Source organism: Schistocerca nitens, chromosome 8 (genome assembly GCF_023898315.1).
Source record: "Schistocerca nitens isolate TAMUIC-IGC-003100 chromosome 8, iqSchNite1.1, whole genome shotgun sequence".
In the NCBI taxonomy this organism is placed as follows: Eukaryota; Metazoa; Arthropoda; class Insecta; order Orthoptera; family Acrididae; genus Schistocerca; species Schistocerca nitens.
In genome coordinates this window covers 165,179,150-165,201,341 of record NC_064621.1, presented here as the reverse complement: position 1 = coordinate 165,201,341, position 22,192 = coordinate 165,179,150, and the positions used below count along the sequence as shown (strand labels likewise).

The 22,192-nt window shown below is 41.3% G+C and overlaps 1 protein-coding gene across 1 annotated transcript in view; it reads left to right on the top strand.

Moving 5' to 3' along the window:
- The first annotated feature begins 690 nt into the window (after window positions 1-690).
- LOC126199463 (trypsin alpha-3-like) overlaps window positions 691-22,192 on the top strand; it is a 196,026-nt gene continuing 174,524 nt past the window's right edge. Inside the window, exon 1 of the mRNA XM_049936383.1 lies at window positions 691-819. Within this exon, the coding sequence (XP_049792340.1) occupies window positions 691-819 (129 nt within the window). The remainder of the gene's footprint in view (window positions 820-22,192) is intronic.

Genomic DNA, 22,192 nt, shown 5'->3' with positions numbered 1-22,192 from the left:
GGGAAGAAACGAAATTAAACCTTGAGGGTTTCGAATGGTTCAAATGGCTCTGACCGCTATGGGATTTAACATCTGAGGCCATCAGTCCCCTAGAACTTAGAACTACTTAGACGTAACTAACCTAAGGACAGCACATGCATCCATGCCCCAGGCAGGATTCGAACCTGCGACCATAGTGGTCGCACGGTTCCAGACTGAAGCACCTACAACCGCTCGGCCACTGCGGCCGGCATTTGACTGTTTGAGAGAGTATATGATGGTACCGCCGGAATTACAAAAGTGAATTTACTTTACAATTAACTTGGAAGTGTGATCCAACCTAACATTTCGGCAGGGCAGTGATAGAGTTTGGTAACACCGGTTCCCGTCAGATCACCGAAGTTAAGCCCTATCGGGCTGGGCTAGCAGTTATATGCGTGACCATTCGGTCTTCCGAGTGCTGTTGGCAAACGGGGTGCACTCAGCCCTTGTGAGGCAAACTGAGGAGCTACTTGATTGAGATGTAGCGGCTCCGGTCTCGTAAACTGACATACCGTCGGGAGAGCGGTGTACTGACCATATGCCCCTCCGGCACTCGTACCGTCACGGGCGGCACCGCCTCCTCGGAACTAGTTTGCATCTACTGATCATTTGCCCGCGTCACACAGAGCAATTATCAGTTGCCGAGACCGTCCACGTCGCTGCCCGGCCATGGAGCTAGCAGTTTCAACTGCAGCGCCATCCATGGAGGGTCCACAGCAGCAGCGCAATGCCCAGCCATCAGTTACAACCAGACCCGCCGCCTCTGTCGACCATGGCCTCCTAGGACAGTTTAAGCTGGTTAGATTTAGACACTGTGCTTGTGGCACGAAGCCGCGTTCAGACGCAACGTCGTAATGTTCATAATTGTTATTCACACCACGCCAGGAATTTCCATGTCGTCTACACCCGAAGTTCAGAAGACTTCATCTAAACATCCATAAAACCAGCAACACATAAAATTGAACAACATATGCAAATGTAACGATCTTGTATTTAAATATATAAATGTGTATATTAAAAACAGTTCACCCAGCCGGCCGCAGTGGACGAGCGGTTCTAGGCGCTACAGTCTGGAACCACGCGACCGCTACGGTCGCAGGTTCGAATCCTGCCTCGGGCATGGATGTGTGTGATGTCCTTAGGTTAGTTAGGTATAAGTAGTTCTAAGTTCTAGGGGACTGATGACCTCAGAAGTTAAGTACCATAGTGCTCAGAGCCAAGTTCACCCAGCGCCCAAAAAGCAATGCATGCTGCCCAGAAAATTTGGTTAAAATACGAAACCAAATCCCTAATCGCACCCGTGGTCTAGGGGTAGCGACTTTGATTCATACTCAAAACGTCTTCGGTCCCGGGTTCGATCCACGCCACTGCCTAAATTTTGATAAATAATCAGCATTGGCGGCCGAAGACTTCCGGCATAAGAAGTCAGCCTCATTCTGCCAACAGCCTTGTCAGAGAGGGCGGAGGAGCGGATAGAGGTTCAGGGCACTCTCTTGTCCTAGGGGTGGGAAATTGCCCCTAAAGGCGGAAGAATCAGCAATGATCAACGACATGAGGATGCAGAAGGCAATGGAAACCACAGCTTTAAAGACACGTAACGTGTATCCACAGGACATGTGGCCTGTAATTGAAGAAGTGTCATGATGATCTCTCCATTGGCAAAAGATTCCGGAATAGTCCCCCATTCGGATATCCGGGAGGGGACTGCCATGAGAAAAAGATTGAATAATCAACGAAAGGATAACGTTCTACGAGTCGGGGCGTGGAATGTCAGAAGCATGAACGTGGTAGGGAAACTAGAAAATCTGAAAAGGGAAATGCAAAGGCTCAATCTAGATATAGTAGGGGTCAGTGAAGTGAAGTGGAAGGAAGACAAGGATTTCTGGTCAGACGAGTAGCGGGTAATATCAACAGCAGCAGAAAATGGTATAACAGGTGTAGGATTCGTTATGAATAGGAAGGTAGGGCAGAGGGTGTGTTACTGTGAACAGTTCAGTGACCGGGTTGTTCTAATCAGAATCGACAGCAGACCAATACCGACAACGATAGTTCAGGTATACATGCCGACGTCGCAAGCTGATGATGAACAGATAGAGGAAGTGTATGAGGATATTGAAAGGGTAATGCAGTATGTAAAGGGGACGAAAATCTAATAGTCATGGGCGACTGGATTGCAGTTGTATGGAAAGGAGTAGAAGAAAAGGTTGCAGGAGAATATGGGCTTGGGACAAGGAATGAAAGAGGAGAAAGACTAATTGAGTTCTGTAAAAAGTTTCAGCCAGTAATAGCGAATACCCTGTTCAAGAATCACAAGAGGAGGAGATATACTTGGAAAAGGCGGGAGATACGGGAAGATTTCAATTAGATTACATCATGGTCAGAGATTCCGAAATCAGATACTGGGTTGTAAGGCATACCCAGGAGCAGATATAGACTCAGATCACAATATAGTAGTGATGAAGAGTAGGCTGAAGTTCAAGACATTAGTAAGGAAGAATCAATACGCAAAGAAGTGGGATACGGAAGTACTATGGAATGACGAGATACGTTTTAAGTTCTCTGACGCTATAGATACAGCAATAAGGAATAGCGCAGTAGGCAGTACAGTTGAAGAGGAATGGACATCTCTAAAAAGGGCCATCACAGAATTTGGGAAGGAAAAGATAGGTATAAAGAAGGTAGCTGCGAAGAAACCATGGGTAACAGAAGAAATACTTCAGTTGATTGATGAAAGGAGGAAGTACAAACATGCTCCGGGAAAATCAGGAATACAGAAATACAAGTCGCTGATGAATGAAATAAATAGGAAGTGCAGGGAAGCTAAGACGAAATGGCTGCTGGAAAAATGTGAAGACATCGAAAAAGATATGATTGTCGGAAGGACAGACTCAGCATACAGGAAAGTCAAAACAACCTTTGGTCACATTAAAAGCAACTGTGGTAACATTAAGGGTGCAACAGGAATTCCACTGTTAAATGCAGAGGAGAGAGCAGATAGGTGGAAAGAATACATTGAAAGCCTCTATGAGGGTGAAGATTTGTCTGATGTGATAGAAGAAGAAACAAGAGTCCTTTTAGAAGAGATAGGGGATCCAGTATTAGAATCGGAATTTAAAAGAGCTTTGGAGGACTTACGGTCAAATAAGGCAGTAGGGATAGATAACATTCCATCAGAATTTCTAAAATCATTGGGGGAAGTGGCATCAAAACGACTATTCACGTTGGTGTGTAGAATATATGAGTCTGGCGACATACCATCTGACTTTCGGAAAAGCATCATCCACACAATTCCGAAGACGGCAAGAGCTGACAAGTGCGAGAATTATCGCACAATCATCTTAACAGCTCATGCATCGAAGCTGCTTACAAGATAATATACAGAAGAATGGAAAAGAAAATTGAGAATGCGCTAGGTGACGATCATTTTGGCTTTAGGAAAAGTAAAGGGACGAGAAAGGCAATTCTGACGTTACGGCTAATAATGGAAGCAAGGCTAAAGAAAAATCAAGACACTTTCATAGGATTCGTCGACCTGGAAAAAGCGTTCGACAATATAAAATGGTGCAAGCTGTTCGAGATTCTGAAAAAAGTAGGGGTAAGCTATAGGGAGAGACGGGTCATATACAATATGTACAACAACCAAGAGGGAATAATAAGAGTGGACGATCAAGAACGAAGTGCTCGTATTAAGAAGGGTGTAAGACAAGGCTGGAGCCTTTCGCCCCTACTCTTCAATCTGTACATCGAGGAAGCAATGATGGAAATAAAAGAAAGGTTCAGGATTGGAATTAAAATACAAGGTGAAAGGATATCAATGATACGATTCGCTGATGACGTTGCTATCCTGAGTGAAAGTGAAGAAGAATTAAATGATCTGCTGAACGGAATGAACAGTCTAATGAGTACACAGTATGGTTTGAGAGTAAATCGGAGAAAGACGAAGGTAATGAGAAGTAGTAGAAATGAGAACAGCGAGAAACTTAACATCAGGAGTGATGGTCACGAAGTCAATGAAGTTTAGGAATTCTGCTACCTAGGCAGTAAAATAACCAATGACGGACGAAGCAAGGAGGACATCAACAGCAGACTGGCTATGGCAAAAGAGGCATTTCTGGCCAAGAGAAGTCTACTAATATCAAATACCGTCCTTAATTTGAGGAAGAAATTTCTGAGGATGTACGTCTGGAGTACAGCATTGTATGGTAGTGAAACATGGACTGTGGGAAAACCGGAACAGAAGAGAATCGAAGCATTTGAGATGTGGTGCTATAGACGAATGCTGAAAATTAGGTGGACTGATAAGGTAAGGAATGAGGAGGTTCTACGCAGAATCGGAGAGGAAAGGAATATGTGGAAAACACTGATAAGGAGAAGGGACAGGATGATAGGACATCTGCTAAGACATGAGGGAATGACTTCCATGGTACTAGAGGGAGCTGTAGAGGGCAAAAACTGTAGAGGAAGACAGAGATTGGAATACGTCAAGCAAATAATTGAGGACGTAGGTTGCAAGTGCTACTCTGAGATGAAGAGTTTAGCACAGGAAAGGAATTCGTGGCGGGCCGCATCAAACCAGTCAGCAGACTGACGACAAAAAAAAAAAAAAAGAGGGTTGGGTTGTTTGGGGAAAGAGACCACACAGCCAGGTCATCGGTCTCATCCGATTAGGGAAGGATGTGGAAGGAAGTTGGCTGTGCCCTTTGAAAGGAATCATCTCAGCTGTTGCCTAGAGCGATTTAGGGAGATCACGGAAAACCTAAATCAGGATGGCCGGACGCGGGATTTAACCGTCGTCCTCCCGAATGCGAGTTGTATAAGACAAATCTACAACTGGCACACATCATTAATAATATGACAGTTTTGTCCGATATGGTCAACAAGATGGAAAAGCACCCAAAAACTGCTGTACAAAGAATGGAAACAGTTCATAGAAGAAAGATCAACCAACTCAAAAAGCTTGTCACAACACAATACCTTTACACATGGCCAAGAAAAACGCGCACACACAAATTCTACCCAAGATTATGCACCTTACTGACACAGAGTTAAACAGTAAAGAAATACAGCAGCTGGAGGAAGGATTAAAATACAATATAAATTCATAAATAGGTGGAGATAGAAAATCTAATTATATAGCGTCGGAACCGGCCTGAAAATCACACTGATACTGCTCGGTGCACCGGCCACTGTCGTTAATCAGTCGAGCCATTCGATCCGGGTCTAGTTCAGCTTCCTGTCTTTCTAAGTTGCGCGCAGGTCGTTACGTTAGACGAGCAGCTCATAATAGCCAGTACATACTGTAATCGTAAAGGCAATGATAAAATATGATCTCTGATAATGGAGTTGGCTTATGGCCGCTAAAGTTTCCTTTGGTGTTCCCACATGAATGTTACAAACGTCAGTCGGGTGCCTTCTAGTCAATGCAGGAGAGCACATTAATTTACTAGCACGTTCACAGTTCATATTCTTAGGCAACGTATTGAGATATATCAAAAGTTAATCGATATTTCAAGCCTGTAGATGTGTACGATCATTGACAAAACCTTTGAGCTTCTTGAATCTCAGCATGCTGCCAGTTCAAAAAACGTAAGATATAGCTTGTTAAGTTGTTTGCGGAAAATTGACATCTGAACCAGAACTTCAGCCAACACACGTAGTCTTAATTAAGTGGTACTGGTAGAAATTTTCACTGGTTAGTATAGAAGTGTTCGTTCACAAACTTACGGTCGGTGTCGTAATAGACCACAGAGATATTTCGTGAGATCTTCTGGAGAATAAGATGTTATTTAAATAAGAACTTTATAATTTTTTCTGGATCGACTACTGGAATAGAGGCTCCAATTTCGTTCTACTCTTAAATTTGGTAAGAAGAAAATGTACGTATATTAGGATCTAATCCCAAATAATAACAAAATTTGCTGAATGCTGACTTATTGCTCCAAAATATAGATTTGTGGTATAATGTAACAGGGTGATTCAAAGAAATTCAAGAGAATAATGGTATTGAGCCTTGGATTTTTTAGTTAGTTACATGTTCTACAGATCATTTCAATGATTCTTTCATCGAAATGATGCGGAACGAGGTAGTTTACACAATATGTATGCATGATCAGTGTTAACCTTAATGAACAAATTATTTTATTGCTACTCATGCAACTACACTAAAAATAAATTTCTTCTTGTACTGGATACCAGTTTTGTAGTAGAAATTCGTCACTGGAATAGAACGATCCGTTCAGGAGAAATGATTTTAAATTAGATTTAAAACTTGCTTCACTGCATGTCAGACATTTTATGTTTTTGGGCAAAAGATGAGAAATTTTTATTGTTACCATGTTGAACTCCTCTGAGACACTGATAGCTTTAACAGAGGGTCATTTTTCCTCCTGTAGGTATGTACATCACTGTTCTTCTGAAATTGTAATGAATCATTTATGATGAATTTCATCAGCGAATATGTGTATTGTGATAATCCAATTATAATGCCCAGCTCCTTGCAGACGTATCCACATGATGTCTGTGGATGAACGCTACACACTGTTCTTACTGTTCGCTTTTGTGCAGCCAATACTTTATTTCTAAATGATGAGTTGCCCCAAAAATTATTCAGTTGCACATTACAGAGGGGAAGTATGCTAAATATGTTTGGAGGTTAACTCGTTTGTTTCCAAGGTTAGCAATTACACGAAGAAAAGTAGCTGCTGAAAATAATTATTTGAGAGGGTCTGTAATATGCTTCTTCCATTTGTAGTTTTTATAATACATACACTCAAAAATCTGGAATATTCTACTCTATTTACTGATTCCTGTTCATGTGCTACATTAGTTGATGGTATGACTGTATTTTTTGTACAGAACTGAATGTAGCCTGTTTTTTTTTTCTTTTTTTCAAAATTTAGAGAGAGTCCATTCGCAGAGGACCACTTAATCATTCTTTGGAAAATATCTTTTACCATTTCTTTTGCTGCTTTTGCTCTAATAAGATTTATTATAACACTAATAGCGTCTGCAAAAAGGACCAATTTTGCTTCTTCAATGTTAAGTGGAAGGGCATTCACACGTAAGGAATAAGAGTTGACACAAAATTGAACTATCTAGCACTCGCTTTGTGATTCTACCCCAGTCACAAAAACTATCTACACTTTCGACATTGTCTGAATTATTCAGCACACCCTTCGGCATTCTGTTTGTCAAGTATGATTCTAACCAAATGTGTGCGAAGGCATCAGTTCCATAAAACCCGACTTTTTCTGAGAGAGTAACATGATCTACACAGTCAAATGCCTTAGAGAAATGACAAAAACTACCAACTGGCAATACATTATTGAGTATATTACGAATATTTTGGAAAAAGATGTCAATAAGGAGATTGACGATAATTGTTTGCATCTGTCTCGATACCTTTCTTATTAATTGGTTTAATAATTGAATGTTTTGTACTGTCTGAAAAAAACTCCCTGTTCCAGTGACGCATTGCGTATATCACTACGGACATTACTTATTAACTTGGAACAACTTCTCAGAATTCTATTTTAAATTCCATCAACCACGCGAGGGACTTTTTTCTACCATTTTTATGACTGTATTAATTTCAGCGAAGGATGTCTATGCTACTTCTAGTTGCTTCAGGTTGCGTGATTGTTACAAGTACTTGCAATTTGTGAATCATCATTCACCAAATTTTCGTTTACCTTAATTGTTATGGAATTTTGTATATTCACTAGCTGTCCTTTTTCTCGTCTGACAATGTCCCATAGGGCTTCAGTCTTTAGATCTGCTGTATTTATTTCTTCAGGACATGCAATACGTGCGAACACTTTAATGGGTTGGGTTGGGTTGTTTGGGGGAAGAGACCAAACAGCGAGGTCATCGGCCTCATCGGATTAGGGAAGGAAGGGTAAGGAAGTCGGCCGCGCCCTTTCAAAGGAACCATCCCGGCATTTGCCTGGAGCGATTTAGGGAAATTACGGAAAACCTAAATCAGGATGGCCGGACGCGGGATTGAACCGTCGTCCTCCCGAATGCGAGTCATTGTGCTAACCACTGCGCCACCTCGCTCGGTCACACTTTAATGAGTTTCCTTAAAACACCACAGCATTTTTTTGTAATCTGCAAGTGATGTCCGATCTTTAATTACTCTGAGCTTCACATATCTCCCTCTTTCCGTAGATGAAATTTTAATTCCCTTAGTTATCCACGGCTTACTTGTTTTTTAATGGATCCTCTGGATAAATCTCTAGGATTTCAGCTTTCAAATATTGACACAAATTCAGAATGGAATGAACTGAATCTGAAATTAGCATCTCTATCTACATATACTTCATCTCATACCGGCACTTTCAGCATACTCCCGAAACATTGGAGCCTGTTCTCATTAATAAGCTTCACTGCTTAGTATGAACCTGCCACCGGGTTGTAAGGTGCCACACTGCATATTTCCATTAACTGTCCATCATTATCAGATAGTCCATTACCAATTGGGTACACATTAATTGTTTCACCTGAGCACTATCTATAAAGATGTTACAATCAGTGTACTACTATTTTGATGCACACAAGTTGGAAAATTGACAACTGAAATTAGACAATCGCCTAAACAATAATTCTAGTTCATTTTCCTGTTTGTATCTTTTAAGAAATCTACACAGAAATATCAACAAACTACTAACTGTTTCTTCTTATGTAGGACAATAATGCATCTAGAGGAGGAGGAGAAGTGTTGAACGTCCCGTCGACAGCGAGGTCGTTAGAGACGGAACACAATCTCCGATTAGGGAAGGATGGAGAAGGAAAGCGGTCAGCCAGGTATTTTCCATAAACGACTTAGAGAAATCATGGAAAACCTAAATCAATGTGGCCGGACGTGGGTTTGAACCGTCGTCCTCCCGAATGCAAGTCCACTGTGCAAGCTACAGTATTACACCATTTGGTAATGCATCTACAATTCTCATAAATAGCTGAAAGTTTCCAAGTAGATCTGTTACAATTATCAGAGAAACATTCTGCAGTAACAACTCACAAACACATGCGTCTAGGTTCTGATCAACACGAAAACTATTTGTTTCAATATTTTTGACTTTGTGCCAAACTCCTCGTTTTTTCAGGCCTACACGAAAGTGATACAGATCTATAATCCCTGACAAGGTTCCAATCGAACGTATTCTATGCATGATAAACCGTGCTTAATATGAGTTTTACAGACCAAGGAATTTTCGTTTGCTTAGACACTGAAAGTTGTATTGCTAGAACATAGGGTCAAGTAAATGCTTCGAGTTACACATAACACCATCCATTCATTCCTAGTAGCAATCACCACCGTCAATATTCCAGCTACGTTTAATTCCTTCACACAAAAGTGTCATGAACTTCATCACATTTTTTGTGCTACATGTACCAATTTACCTTTCTATCTTGATTCCTGCTTCCAGTGTAATAACTTTTAGATCTAAATAATTTAGCTAACGCTCTGGTTTGACCATATTTAACAGAGGTTAACTCCGACGTGTATATTATCGATTTCATACTTCCGTTGAAGTTTAGTTGTTCGTGATAACACTATAAAAACCTGGTTATAATATAGGGTGCTGGAAAACAACCTGATAAGGTCAGCGCAAGGTACTAGAGGCTGAATTGAACAAACGTTTGCTGATCGCCATAGATTCTACATACATCGTTTGCCAGCAATGTCGAGAAAACCACGGCCCATTAGAGACAAGAACGAAGGAACGGAATGTGCCTTTAAACAACAATTTTCCAGCTAATACTTATTACGCTAAAGAGCCTAATTAGTAATTAAATTATCTACAGATTATGTCGTCAGATGCACAGTCAATGATAGTCATGAATCCTCTTTTACTGTAATATTTACAGTAGATTAGTAATTGTCGCAACTAATAAAGTTTAAATCACTCGGGTTTTCAATCATTGTTTTAATATGAAGTGCTCGAAATTCTTGCCTCTGACATCGTTGTAAAATTGACGTTGTGAACGGAATAATTAATCTAGCAAAAGATATTTTCTTACCATACAAAGTTCCGCACTATGGTCGCTGATTGACTGTTGCTTCATGACCGTTGCATGACAATAAGGCATCTTAGAATTACGGGTACGTGGAGAATTTTACTCAATTTTACCTTTCCTATCATGCCCTGTGCATATTATTAGGTTTTTTTTCTCCACTAAGTACAACAATGATCTATCTTTCCCTTGTGAAAGAACAGATGAAACGTATTCGCAACAGCGTGTACAAGTGGACTTCAGCTGCAACATTTGTTTGTGACACATGAAAATTTGAGCTGGACTGGGACTCAAATTCGAATATGCAGCTTCACGTGAGCGTCGCGTTAACTACTTCGGCTATCCGAGCACGCCTTCCTGACTCATCTGAACCCCAATATGTCACCGTGTGTCCACGTCCAGCATTCGCACTATTTTTGTGACTGCAGGACATGGACTTATTTATTATTGTCTCGCCCTGCCCAGGCTTGCAATACTATTTTGCAGTGTCCGTGTTCTAAGATGTGCTATGCAATGTCCTCTGAATGACTACCATCAGCAATTCCTCTCATGCTCTCACTGCTCGTAAAATAAATTCTAGCTGGCGAGACTTCTGAACAGCGTATTGTTCCAGATTGTGTTCAACGTGACAGGTATATTTCATGTTCTTTTGAGGATAGATACTAGGGTTTCACTGTCAGGTTATACATCCTTACAGCACGAGATCTGACTAGAAGGACGATAACATTTACACACTTGAGCCGTTGTGGGCAACTGCTAGAAGTAACTGTGATCTTAAATTCGTTCAAAAGTTCTTTCATCTCCTGTTTCTTTTCAGTTGCGCACTGAAAGCGTCTCGTACTCTTAAACAGTTCAGAGAACCGTTGTCAGATAAAGATAAAAATACTATTGGGTCAAAAGTTTGTAAAAATATGGTGTATTTTCGAGGCGTTTTGCTGAAACATGTTTCGTATATTTAGTTCAGTTCAAAGATAAGTAATACCACAGATAGTAATAGCCGATGAGGTGGAATAAATCCCTTTCAGAAACAGCACGATCGTCATTTCAATATCAAACACGCTATACAATCAAATTTCTGCACCGAAATGCAAACGAATGTTACAATATGATAGGTTAGAGCCGAGTTACAACACTGACTTAAATGTACCATCATTTGAAAGTGTAAATACTATACCGTTTGATATTGGAATGCTGTAATGCGGAAATGATATTTAATACAAAAAAGTGGTTTTAATGAGATGTGCATACTGTTCAGTTCCCCTTAACTTTGACCACTTCAATGAAATTCCACATCTATACTTTGAAAACCGAACAGCTATTCAACAGAATTCTAGCAACAGGAATAATTTATTGTTCAAACAGGCAAAATTATTTCTAGCAGAGGGTAATATACTAATTATTCATGACAATGGAATACCTATTTTTTAGGGTCATCATAATCGCCGTTGACTGCAGAAGTTATTTAGTTCACAGTTGAAATTTCGGCCTTTGGGCCACTTTCAAGTGGTACCGCAAAGACCTGTGAAACGCCTGGTTAAATCCGCAGGACAGAACGGGTAATTGGAATTGTGGAAAGGGGCCAAAAATGAGAGGCTGTCAGTTACACTCGAACACATGTAACTTCATTTAGTTGCCCAAACATTACAGCGAAAATTTCCAAGCTTAACGATCCACTGAATATGTCACACAACCTTATGGCTTAAGAGCAAAACCTCTTTAATTTTTAAAACCGCTGAAGACCCATGATTTAAAAAAAAAAGTACAATAAATTTCCAAAAGGCAGGAAGCGCAAGCTTTTATCCTTAAATAATATTTCAATGAGGGTGAAGGCCCAAATAATGCCAGAGTAGACAAGTAAGGTACATTCAATTTTCAAATGGCTGAAGGCCCATTATTTAAAACCCAACTAAAAGCATACAAATTCAAGCCATCGGCTATGAGCCATTAAAATACACAATCCAACACCAATAAGAAAAGGCAGTACAGCCAGCGGCGCTCAGAAGTTTCCGGAGTTCGGTCGGCACTTGAAATACTAACGTTCGCCTAGGGGAGAATGGCAGTCGGCCCAACTATATCCGATGCGCCGGCAACTTAACCAAGAGACAGTCAATGGACCCACCGACAAGACGACTTGCTTTCCATCCGACCAGTACACAAGGAACTCCAATGCCAAAACGTAAAAGGCATAGTCGCCCACAACCAAGTATGCGTAAGCTGTCGAAACTACACACTCGTGTTGGACAGCGACAACACGGTGAGGAAAGCACACTGCCTGAATTTTACGTAAGCGGCCAGGGCAGGTAACCGGAACGCTAACGGCCATAAGGCAGAAAATTACGCTGGTGCACTTGGACTTCAAATAACCAACATACAGTTAAACTCCACTGGATGGTGGCCAAACTTTCGCCAACTCGAACACCCGCTGTTGCTCACGGGAATACCGTCAACACCCAACCGTGAAAACCAACGGCACAGTGTGAGGAGACTGGATTCGGTAATTAAATCACCACTCAACATCGATGTCCTGGGTCGGTGAACTACGAACCTCGTAGCAATCGGAACAGCTCCCACACACTACGATGGTGCGTAGAGACCACCAGCGGGTCCGGCCCACTGCGCCGCGGGGAGATTTCCTCACTGATCCACAGCAACCGACCGACTGCCGCACACCGGAAACTATAAGCTCCAGACCAAAGATAGTAAAAGATACGAATATCGATACACACCGCTGCTGACACACGTAGAAAGAGGAAGAACCACGGCAAAACCGCAATAACCGCGGGAAACCAAAAGCAGAGTAACAGTCAAGGCTTAAACCAACGCCTAAGTCGGGGACAGCACGACTCAACCTGAGAGGTTCAAAAAATGGTACAAATGGCTCTAAGCACTATTGGACTTAACATCTGAGGTCATCAGTCCCCTAGACTTAGAACTACTTAAACCTAACTAATCAAAGGACATCACACACATCCATGCCCGAGGAAGGATTCGAACCTGGGACCGTAGATGCAGTGCGGGTCCGGAATGAAGCGCCTAGAACCGCTCGGTCATAGCAGCCGGCCTGTGAAGTTAAATCTGTTGCAGTGCTACTTGAAAATGGCCCACAATCTGTTGCAGTACAACTTCAAAATGACCCAAGGGATTAAACTTCAACTGTGAAATAAATAATTTCTACAGTCAACGACAAATATGATGTTCTTTTTTTAAAAAAAAATAAAAGTTCAAATGTGACTGAAATCTTATGGGACTTAACTACTAAGGTTATCAGTCCCCAAGCCTACACACTACTTAACCTAAATTATCCTAAGGACAAACACCCATTCCCGAGGGAGGACTTGAACCTCCTCCGGGATCAGCCGCACAGTCCATGCCTGCAGCGCCTGTGACCGCTCGGCTAATCCCGCGCGGCTTTAAAAAAAAGAAAAAAAAACTACTTTATTGTGAACTATGAGCATGAAATGTTAATCAGTTGAAATATATGTGTTTTGGTTCTATTACATCGATATCTTAACAATGTCCCTCCTTCATTAGACCTTGAAGTACTGTGTAAATGACTAGCATATTAAAATGGACATTATTGCGTAACTATGCAGAGACAGACAAAACTGTACAGGATAGAATAGTATGGAGAGCTGCAGGAAAGCAATCCTCGGACTTGAGAGCGTCGTTCAATGTCTGTTAAAGCACGCTACGTAAGCACGCTGGTTGAGAAATAACGTGTTCACGTAAGTCCATGGACATCGCATTTAAAAGATAATATGTCTCCATCTACGTCACACTAAAAACTAAGGGAATTGGACTGCAAGCTGCAATGCTTTCTGGATGGATGATTAAACTGCGGAGTATCAGTTCACCAAGCTATTACACCTCGTGCGGATCAGCTAATCATAGCCCACGTTGGGAGTTAAGCGGCGCGCAGAGTGGTGGGTTAGCAGTCGGTAATTTATTGTGGTAGTTTCGAGGATTACCTGTCCCGCGGATGTCCTTATCCGGCTGGCGGGCTGATAGTGTACTTAAGCGGCTTATACTTGCTAACTCCTTCCCCGGATTCCGTGGCTGCAGCAGCTCCCTCGTGACGTCACTTGGCGAGCAGTCAGCCGTTGGTCCGCCTATCTGTGAGGACGACGCCGGCCATCGCTGTCAGCCTATCACTCCCCGGCGCCTGCTCGGCTTTCAAGAGCTGTCAAAGCGTCACCCCTGCATCCGAAGCCCGGCCGCGCCCGCTGACAAATAACTTGATGTACTGCGTCCTCCCGCTCCGGTACGTGAACATACGAGCTTGCTCCCTGCGTAAACGCGGATAGATTCTGAAGCATTTGACTGATCCGTTGCTGTAGAGGTTAATGTTCAAACAGACGATATGCTTCAAGGAAGGACTGAAGACTAGGATTTAACGTCCCGTCGACATCAAGGTCACCAGAGATTGTGGTGCGCCCCAGGAAAGCGTAGTAGGGCATGTTATGTTCTCAATAACCATAAATGAGTGATAACTCAAGCACTAAAATTTTTGACATAAGGTGCTTTCATGTGCATTTATTTACCTACTCATTAAGTTCGGTGCGACCATGCGAGTGATCATGAAATGAATCAGTACGCACTTCAAAGAATGTTGATTAGAAACTTTAGAATCAAAATAATGAAGAATCAATACAAAGAGAAAAGATATTTGAGTTTACGAATAAATAACGCGCTACAGAGAACTATTCTGATCTACCGCGAGTAACTTCCCTATAGAATAGGAGAGTTGTGCCACGGAAACTTCAAACTTACGTTTCAATACTTAGGATTTATCACTACATGTTTTTTTTCAGTTCTGCTGGAGGCCTACTGAACATTAAACTTGCTGAAAAGCGCACACCGTTTTGTACAGTGCTTAAGGCTGTGTGACAGAAGCACAAATCAGTTGCAATTTCTTTCCACTGAATTAACATAGAGAAAAACTAGATTTATTCTCTTCCAGAACAACGGCTTGGCCGTTTTGGTATAATACGTACATGAAATTGTAAATGGTACAGTTACTGATAGCATTGGTAGTACTGGCAAGGAAAGAAAAACAATCTCTGAGAGAGGAACTGGTGGCAGACGACTTCTGCATCTTTCTTTCTTTCTTTTTTTTTATATAATTAGAATCAAACATCCATCAGTGCTAGACCATAATGCATTCTATATCCTTAAAAATTATCTGATCACGTAACTTCTACGTTTTCATTTAGCCAAAGCACACAAAAATCTGAAAAATCTACACTGCTGGCCATTAAAATTTCTACACCACGAATATGACGTGCTACAGACGCGAAATTTAACCGACAGGACGAAGATGCCGTGATATGCAAATGATTAGCTTTTCGGAGCGTTCACAGAAGATTGGCGCCGGTTGCGACACCTACAACATGCTGACATGAGGAAAGTTTCCAACCGGCGATAACTCAGCGCATCAAGTTTGAGCACAGTCTGAAGCGCAAAAAAGCACGCGTAAACAAGAATGTAAAGCACCAAGCTCAAAAATCAAATAAGGCCACATATATCAACAAATGAAGAAATCGAAACCGCGATTAAATATGGAATACCACGGTGATAGATATGGTGGCACTTGGCAAAAATTGTTACTAAATAGAAGAAAATCAGACTGGTGAAGGTACAATATTGGCCATTAAAATTGCTACACCATGAAGTTGCCGTGCAACAGACGCAAAATTTAACCCACAGGAAGACGATGCTGTGATATTATATTTTCAGAGCATTCATGCAAGGTTGGCGCCGCTGGCCGGTCGGTGTGGCCGAGCGGTTCTAGGCGCTTCAGTCTTGAACCGCATGACCGCTACTGTTGCAGGTTAGAATCCTGCCTCGGGCACGGATGTGTGTGATGTCCTTAGTTAGGTTTAAGTAGTTCTAAGTTCTAGGGGACTGATGACCTCAGAAGTTAAGTCCCATAGTGCTCAGAGCCATTAGAACCTTTTATATTTTGGCGCCGCTGGCGACACCTACAACGTGCTGACATGAGGAAAGTTTCCAACCGATTTTTCATACACAAACAGCAGTTGACCGGCGTTGCCTGGTGAAACGTTGTTGTGATGCCTCGTGTAACGCGGAGAAATGCGTACCATCACGTTTCCGACTTTGATAAAGGTCGGATTGTAGCCTATCGCGATTGCGGTTTAGCGTATCGTGACACTGCTGCTCGCGTTGGTCCAGATCCAACGACTGTTAGCAGAATATGGATGCGGTGGGTTCAGGAGGGTAATTCGGAACACCGTGCTGGATCCCAACGGCCTCGTATCACTAACAGTCGAGATGACAGGCATCTTATCCGCATGGCTGTAACGGATCGTACAGCCACGTCTCGATCCCTGAGTCAACAGATGGGGACGTTTGCAAGACAACAAGCATCTCCAGGAGCAGATCGACGACGTTTGCAGCAGCATGGACTGTCAGCTCGGGGACCGTGGCTGCGGTTACCCTTGACGCTGCATCACAGACAGGAGCGCCTGCAATGGTGTACTCAACGACGAACCTGGGTGAACGTCATTTTTTCGGATGAATCCAGGTTTTGTTTACATCATAATGATGGTCGCATCCGTGTTTGGCGACATCGCGGTGAATTCAAATTGGAAGCGTGTATCCGTCATCGCCATACTGGCGCCTCTCGCGGCGTGAAGGTTTAGGGTGCCATTGGTTACACGTCTCGGTCACCTCTTGTTGGCATTGACGGCACTTTTAACAGTGGACGTTACATTTAGGATGTGTTACGACCCGTGGCTCTACCCTACATTCGATCCCTGCGAAACCGTACATTTCAGCAGGATAATGCACGACCGCATGTTGCAGGTCCTGTACCGGCCTTTCTGGATACAGAAAATGTTCGACTGCTGCCCTGGCCAGCGCATTCTCCAGATCTCTCACCAATTGAAAACGTCTGGTCAATGGTGGCCGAGGAACTGGCTCGTCACAATACGCCAGTCACTACTCTTGATTAACTGTGGTATCGTGTTGAAGCTGCATGAACAGCTGTAACTGTACGCGCCATCCAAGCTCTGTTTTACTCAATGCCCAGGCGTAAAAGGTCCGTTATTAATGCCAAAGGTGGTTGTTCTGGGTACTAATTTCTCAGGATCTATGCACCCAAATTGCATGAAAATGTAATCACATGTCAGTTCTAGTGTAATATATTTGTTCAATGAATACCCGTTTATCATCTGCATTTCTTCTTGGTGTAGCAATTTTAATGGCCAGTAGTGTACACTATTACTGTTCTTCTTTGAACCATGTAGGAAGTTCTTCACCAGCAGTAAAGGCGTGACTTTCGTGTTATTACTGGTAAGTGCGAACTTATTTATGAATAACAGAAAGATGTGTTATATAGACCCCACGAAATACTGAAGATATGTCCGACACGTCTTTGTTTTACGGTTTTATGTTTAACTTTACCTTTTCTTAGGTAATTGCATTTTCTAAGGCAGTAACTTAAACCTCTATTGTTTTTTTATTTGTGCTACAGCATTCCTTTGTTTGACGCTATAGATCTACAACTGAACTATATTTTCGAAATTCTAATAAAAACTGTTTATTTTTAAGTAACGTACAGGAAGATAACTGTGTAGAAAAGAGTGTTCTGTCCTTATACATCTTCACTTAGTTTCTAGACTTTTCACCGCTACCGGTAGTAACACCATGGGCAGTAACAGAGTCAAAGTAAGCAAGGTAAATAAGTCACCGCGTTTCTCTGTCAGGTGCAGTGGAGATCATTCTCAACTTAGACAGTAGCATTCAGTTTCTGCGTAATATCCTGAACATGATCAAGAAAGCATTACATCTATATTCAGTCCCTAGAATTTGAAATGATCAATTTCAAATACCGTTTGAGCACCGTTGAATATTATAACTTTGCTTGTGCAATCGTTTCATGTCAGAATCTGTACGCATTGCCTATGTTTGGTGCTAAGCTTTGTTATGTTCTCTGACAACCTCATTCTGGTGTTAAAAACTACAGCATATTTTTGCGGGACAGTTTCCCCAAAACTGGTCCGTAACCTAATGAAAAATCCACTATTCAAATTAGACTACCAAATAAATACAAATTATACCAACGCATGAAAGTGTAGAAGTAAATGAAAGAAACACCAGTAATTGTGAATCTAGTAAGTACTTCTCAGTTTAATTTATATTCAGTGAAACATGGGTGTAATGCTTTTTCTGTAATATATACTTTGTAGAGTATATGCTTTGAACTTTTTTTTTGGTGAAATATCATATTTGTTCCAACAGATATCGAACTCTTCCTGGTAATAGGTTCTAGTATTGTTTGTGACTTTGTATAAAGAAGAATTTGGCAAAAGAATTTATATGAATCTGTATAAAAAATGTTTCTACGAAGTTTTCGAAAATGATTTAAAAATATATATATGAATAAATTAGGATTTATGAATCAAGAACATGATTTTACACACAGTCTTTCTTAAAACTGTAGAAGACTGAATTGCCTTACATGCTATGGTAATAGTTTAGGCATAGGTAATTATATGGATTAGTAAATCCATACCTTCATCTAATGTTAGATGACAATGCCGACTCGCACTACCAACGTGCCAGTTGATGTACTTACATACACACAAAGAATTTTTACGCTCGGATCTGTCAGTTGTAAAGTGCTGATGAATGTGGGCACTTGTAATTTGTTCAATAAGAGCTGCGTGCTTAGCTGTTATTTTGAAATTGGCATGTCGACTTCTAGCATAGCTCAGGATACCGAGATGGACATAGAGTGTATAACACCGCTTACTATACTGAAGGAGAAGATTGTGTAATAATGTATACAAAGGTGATGTTATAGTAAGAGTTGCTGTAGCTTAGCAATTTCGGTCGCATCTTTTTCTAAATCTGAAGATTGCAGCAGAGAACTGCCGAAATCGCAAATCTATGTGAATAAATGATTTTTAGCGATCTTGGCAGCTGTATTCTGATTCCACTGGCTGACTGTGGGAGAGTGAAGACAACAGGAGTGCAACGTTGAAGGAGTCATAAAACTTTCCCTCGCTGAAAGTCTGATTCCCAAGGAAGTGCTCACTAGACGGACAGGGGCTGTTAGAGACGATGGTCATATTCCGATAAGAACCTTGCAGATCGCCGAACTCGGCAGTCAGCAGGCTGTTAACTTGGATTCTGGAGAAGTAGCGTAAAGAATGGTTTCTAAAGATTGAAATCTACTAGTGACTGGGATGCACTAAGAGCGAGAATAATCTATTGGACTTGTAGGTAGTCAGCAGCAGTAGATGTTTAAATTTTGTAAAGGAGTTCCGGAGTGCTTCGCTAAAAGTATTTCTGTAGCAGGGGGTTAAGACTCACGAGTGCTACGTGCAGCGCCTCTCTTTTGTCGAAACGTGAAACCATTCTCATTCTGTCCCACCCTAAAAGAGAAATATATATTGCTGATTAATCACAGCAGATTATTCTGAAGTAAAGAGATTGTTGCTATTGTTGTACATCTTTCGTTGGTCAGAAATTAGAATGTTTACAGCAATTTGCCAACGAGAAACCGGTGCTGGTAGATCCAGTAAGATTTTGAGTAGGAGAGCAGATACACACTTCGTATTAAATCTCCAAATCCTCAGAGAGAGAGAGAGAGAGAGAGGGAGAGAGAGAGAGAGAGAGAGAGAGAGAGAGAGAGAGAAGCCTTCGCCATAAAGCTGCAGAAAGGGCGGACTTCATCCTAGGATTGGACACAGATGCCTGGGATAAAGTTATCTCAGCTACCTATTACTGCCACCGACTGTGTGTAAGCATGAGCAGCATTTTCTTGTGTCGTGATGAATGGACGTCGAATTTGTTTGGCCAAGATTAGAGTTTAGCTTATCTAAATTAATTGAGGGAAACAACTACTCGAACTCAACATGCGCTTAGGGACATTTCATGTGATATGGGGAACGCTCTGTCCACTGTATAGGATACCAGATCATAGTACGTGAGCGTCCCAGATAAATGCTCAACTGTTGTCTCATAATTTACATGATGTGCGAGTCTTACGAAATAATACTTGTGTCATCTACAAAGAGAAAAAGTTTTGACTCATTGTTATATAACAAGAAAGTTAATATACACAGAACATTTCCTCATGTTGTCCTCGACGTAACATGACCCTCAGTCAGATTCAAACCTCTTCCCTGTTTGCTGACACTGAAGAACAAGGTTCTTCTACCTACTTTCCAGACAAGAAATGAGCCATTGTGAAGAATTTTTCCGAGCCCCATAATGTTCCAACTTACGCAAAAGTGTACGATGGTCCACACAGTCAACTGCTTTAGGAAAATCAAACAAAATACCTAGTGTACTGAAACGCACGTTTAGATGTATTCGTTAAATAAAAGAATAAATTGCATTTACGTGGATACTACATTGGTGTGTGCTTAGATGTACCGCTCCTCTCTAACAAATTGCTTTCGAAAAACTTTCAAAAATACTGGTAGCAGACGCACTGACTTATAGTCGTTGACATCATCTCTCTTCCCCTTTTTATAAAGTGTTTTTTTTTGGCAATTGTTTCAGTCTGTTGTTAACTGACTTTCTCAGATTCTGATAAGAAAGAACTTGTGTGATTACTAGACGATTCTGTGGCTTCAGAATGTGACTGTAATGAGAAATTCGACAGTATGATTTTATATTTCACATATTTCAACCGGAAATGACAGATTTATATTCTGCTCGTTCGGTCTATTAATTTTCGCTTCTGTCGTTTACGACGGTTCTGAGCACTAGGTACTGTAAGTTGAATAGTTTGGCCGGCCGCTGTGACCGAGCGGTTCTAGGCGCTTCAGTCTGAAACCGCGCTGCTGCTACGCAAGCAGGTTCTAATCCTGCCCCGGACATGGATGTGTGTAATGTCGTTAGGTTAGTTAGGTTTAAGTAGTTCTAAGTCTAGGGGACTGATGACCTCAGATGTTAAGTCCCCTAGTGCTTAGAGCCATTTGAACCATTTTTTTGAATAGTTTGGCTCGAGCCCCCAAGTGATGTGGCACGAAAATACATGTATATTGGTGACACTCAGAACTCATCTTAATTAGGCGGACCAGAGATGTGGCTGTTCTCAATGTTTGGCTACGATTTTCGTCATAGGGTGCCAGCTCACACCTGTCGTAAACTCAGTATTCAAGCTGAAATAAAATATAAAAAAAACAATGCGGGAAGGTATAATGGTGAAATTTAAAAATTTTGAGTCACTTACATTGATTTACAATTTGAACAAGTAGCTTATTTCTACTTTTCCACGAATAGTCTTTAATATACTGACTAAATACATAAAATGCAGTCTGAGGGGCTTTTACGTAAGGGCGGCCTTTAATAACTGATGCGACAACACTTCAATATAAAATTTATATGTCGCGATCACGGCACTCGACAGTCTGTTCGTAGTTCACAAAATTCACTGTTGTCTGCTGTCCTAAATACTATATTGCGGTTAGCTTGATCGTTTTCGAGCGTCGCTACGTACATACTTGTCCCCAGACGGGCTACCAACCCACTATTACCCCCAGATGCGCAGCACGTCCGGCTCTTAGCGTCGCTCAAAACCAATTCTCTCAAAGATACCCAAAGATACCCGCCCTATGCACCGTCGAAACAACTGCCAAACTCAAAAACAATGTTTAACAAAAAAAATACGAATATTGTAAACACTGATCCATTGAAAAATATGGAAATTTTCCAGGAAATATCAATCTAAAGCTCAATTTTTTTTTAGCTGCCACCTTTTTTTCACAAATATTGTTCTTGATACTAAACATAAATAAAAAAAATACATACTTAATTACTCATCTAACTGTTTGAACTTTAGAATGCTGCAACTAGTTTCGTCTCTTTAAATTTATTTATTACCTGAAACGATGTTTCTCTCAGTCGAATCCCCTGTAGCGACCTCTCATTGAAAACAGGTACATATTCTATTAAACCGGCTATGATTACTCTACTAGCTGCTTCCGTAAACGCTTTGTTCATATTAATTGGTCAGAACATTGCCGAAATATTATCTTTTTAACTCTCATAAAATTACAATTTTTAAGACATCAGTAACTTTTAAAGTATTATATATTTTTGTGGCGTGTCTAGATAATTAAGCTTTACAAATTTTTCTGTCCATGAGTGCCAATTCACACCTCCGTGTCACTCT